General features: G+C 29.8%; 1 protein-coding gene across 1 annotated transcript; it reads left to right on the top strand.

Moving 5' to 3' along the window:
- The first annotated feature begins 298 nt into the window (after positions 1 to 298).
- On the top strand, positions 299 to 3305 carry LOC107885036 (zinc finger protein 197-like). Its single transcript, XM_016808373.2, has 3 exons — positions 299 to 1981; positions 2038 to 2112; positions 2170 to 3305. Exons 1-3 carry the CDS (start codon positions 1747 to 1749, stop codon positions 2274 to 2276), a joined length of 417 nt encoding a protein of 138 aa, XP_016663862.1. The 5' UTR covers positions 299 to 1746; the 3' UTR covers positions 2277 to 3305.
- The last annotated feature ends 391 nt before the right edge of the window (positions 3306 to 3696 follow it).

The following is a 3696-nucleotide window of genomic DNA, read 5'->3' as shown; positions in this document are numbered from 1 at the left end:
AATTTAAATTAGCTATATATTTTTTTTAGGTAATTTTGTATTAAATTATTTAAATGAATTTCATTTTAGTTCAAAAATGATTTACTTTTGTATCAAATTCAAGCGTGTAATGTTTTAGGTAAAATCGAAAACATTTAATTATTTTAAAATTTCCAAAAGCTGTAACTCATTCAATTTTAGGTTTAGAACTATGGTCAATGGATCAAAATTACTAAGAATAAAATAATCTATCCATATCTGGTGACAAAAAAAGGTGTTGCAATTAAAAAAAAAAATTTGTATTGTGCATGCGCATACTACAAGAGTTAAAAATTTGAGATTTGTCCTTAAATGTGTACTTCAGTACCCCTTAGCTATTGCAGCATACCGTATTTCAATCTAAGATTATCGGGCTGAGATATTTAGTGGTACATTTAAGACGGGACACACTGTATATCACTGTAACGCAAACCGCATCACCCACCCGCATCCCAGGTGGATGTTCCGTCTATTAAGTATTAGTATAAGGTTTATGGTTCAAGGCCACAACTACCCGAATCGGCCAGTTTCATACCCTTGGTTATATAAACGTCGACAACCTTGAGACCGCATGCACTACTTCCTTCTATAACCAAACAATGTTACGCGTTAACGGGCATGTACCCACATGCAACATCCCTGCAGGGACAAGCAGATGTTTCCCCCACCAAATAATATTCAATGCATACGTTTAATACCATAAAATGAAATCAGTCGCTCTACGTCTACCCCAGTGCTCCCGCGTTCGTCTCGTTTGCAGTGTTTAGAATACAATTATTTTTTCATTTTCTGTTATTTATACCATTTAGTAGGTCAACCGTTATATGGTTTGAATATGTACTCGTATCCAAAAAGTTTCAGAATAAACCCGAATGGCTGGTATCACTATTAGCCACGTATTCAAGTTACGATTTTGAATATTTTTTCCGTAAAATTTATCAGTATGTCTACCAGTTAAAATGCGATCGTGATCATGCAGCATACATGAAACTTTCATCTGGCATACAATAGTCTGGTTTTTGATTATATTTCAGGGCCCGAACATTTCGATAATTTAGCTTTAAAAATGTATGTATATAAATGGTATGATATTAAAAATTTAGAATTAAGAGACTTTAGGTTAGGAAATAATTATTGGGAGAATTTAACATACAATATTTTTGTTAAACTTTGCACAAATGTAAGTATTAATCATTTAGGGTATTTAGATTTAGGTGTAAATAATATCTGTACAAAAAAGCAAACTAATATATTTCACCGGTTGGATATCGAAGTTGATTATACTAGACTTGATGGAATATATTATTTATATCAACTGCATATACAATTTCGGTGACGTATTTAATTTAGGTTATATCAATAGTCATCTGTATGAGGAGGAGACTTGGTAAATCCGCTAATGATTATATTCCATAAATATTCTAGTTTGTATATTGTAGTTCGTATATATTGTAGTTTTAAAATATTTTAGTTTGTAAATATTACTTCATATATTACTTAGTGAAAATAGGTCAGAACAAAATCTTTTGTAATCATCGGTTTCTATACACCAGATGTCCGAACGTGTCTACGGTGTCGGTGTGTGACCACCATGATTGGTGGCGGGGGAATTTCATCACGTAGCGGACCTATTGTGGTAGATCACTTAGGTAGTACATCCCTCGCTTTAGTAGGTATTATAACGATAATTTAACATATAGTAATTTTTTCCCATCCATTTAATTAAAAATGTTTAAATGCGATCATTGCACTTCGGAACTCTCGACAAAACGTAATTTAACCACTCACCGAAAAAAGCATTTAAAATTGCTTAAATGCGATCAATGTACTTCGGAATTCATGGCGAAACGTAATTTAACCACTCACCGAAAACGCACGAGGGTGTTCGTTTCCCATGTACAAAATGCTCCATTACATTCAGTTACAAGTCAAACCTCAAAAAAACATTTGAAAAATTTTCATGGTAAGTATTTCTGGTTTTCACTTTAAATATTTATATTATATGTATTTTTTTAATAGGTATCGTACAAGCCCCGATTCAGCAAAGAAATATTCGAATCACACCGAATACCATCATTCTCGGTTATGCTCGTGGTGAGTATTTTTGATTTTAACTTTGAATATTTATTTATATTATATTTTTTTTACTAGCATGGAAATATTCAGATCACGCCGCATATAACCGTTCCCGATATTCTGGCTGGCCCGTCACGAAATACCACGGTAAACGCTTCAGCAGTGGTACCAACCCGAAATGATCACTCGTCGACCGTGCAAGACTGCAGGGCGGAACCACCCACCCAAAAGCGAAATTTTAAAACATGTCACGGCGCATTTAACATCCGACAATCTTATCAGTTATCACTTATAAGATAAATGATAACAAGTTAACATTGATAACAAATTTAAATTTTGTTTATTACCTGGCCAATTCAATATTGTTGAATTTTATTATTAATTAGGTAGTATAATCTTAGACCGTAATTTTATATAAATCAATTAGTATAATTTCAAAGAATGGAAGGTTTAAATTCTAAGGTACCTGTCTAAACATAATTAATATGTATAATATTTATTTATAAGTTTTTTTGAGGACATTTAAATTTTACATGTTTAACCATTTTTTTTGTTTGTTACAACTAACATTAGTACTTTTTTTTTCTTTAATATTTATTATATCTATGTATTGTATTTAAGTGTGAATTTTAGTCATAATATGTATATTGATGTAGGGACTACACTCTCAACAACATTCTCACATCTCACCTTCAACATTATGTTTTCTAACCACATTCAATTATAGCATATTTAATGTTTTGATAATACAAAAGTGTAAGACATACATGTGCAATAAATTATTTGTTTAATATAATTAGGTATAGGCAATAGCTCAATCAAAATAAATTAATAACAATAATTATAAGCTTTAAGTACCTATAGTTCCAAATATACATAACCAATACTAAAACTATGTAATGTGATTAAGAAAAACATTTTTTTTTATACATATAATCAACTACGTTAGATAAAATATAATAAACCATGGTGATATTATAATCTTACCATTTAATGTTTATGTTAATCATGAATTGTATATTGTATTTTAATTTGATTGGACTAATCTGTTCCCTAATTTGTATGTTAATGTGATTGATTATATCATATCCTATGTACAAAATATATTATATTTGTAAACTTGTAATTTGTATATTATGTACCAAGTAAAATTTATATACGCCTATTTTGTAGGTATTTGTACTAATATATGTTATACTGTTATTTGATTATTTCAATGAACGTGTTGTAAATTATTAATTTATTTTACCTATTATTTCTTTTCTTTCCTATTCTGTGTACATAAATAAATAAGTCAAAAACAATTGGTGTTGTTGTGTTAAATAATGGATTGTTGGACAATAGTAACCTGGTTAAAATGTATAAATCAAATTTGTGTACGAAACACTTCTATTTAAATTTCAAAGTGTCTGCTTGACACATATTCAATGGATAAAATGTTTGATCACTTGCATTTCAGATTTTTAAATGTACTATTTGTAAAACAATGTACAAGTATAAATATACTTTAAAAAGACATTTAAAAGAAAAGCATGGCATAGTCGATGATAGCATAAGCCAAGAGAAAAATGTCAAGTGTGAGTTATGTGAAAAATATTTTGG

Source organism: Acyrthosiphon pisum, chromosome A1 (assembly GCF_005508785.2).
Source record: "Acyrthosiphon pisum isolate AL4f chromosome A1, pea_aphid_22Mar2018_4r6ur, whole genome shotgun sequence".
In the NCBI taxonomy this organism is placed as follows: Eukaryota; Metazoa; Arthropoda; class Insecta; order Hemiptera; family Aphididae; genus Acyrthosiphon; species Acyrthosiphon pisum.
The sequence above is the reverse complement of the archived record's forward strand: the minus strand, read 5'-3'. Positions and strand labels throughout refer to the sequence as shown.

Bases quoted from the DNA above. Each gene is read 5' to 3' on its own strand.
- LOC107885036 (XM_016808373.2), top strand. From the start codon at position 1,747: ATGTTTAAATGCGATCATTGCACTTCGGAACTCTCGACAAAACGTAAT. The intron at 1,982-2,037 runs GTAAGTATTTCT...TTTTTTTAATAG, and splicing joins ACATTTGAAAAATTTTCATG to GTATCGTACAAGCCCCGATT. The intron at 2,113-2,169 runs GTGAGTATTTTT...TTTTTTTACTAG, and splicing joins CATTCTCGGTTATGCTCGTG to CATGGAAATATTCAGATCAC.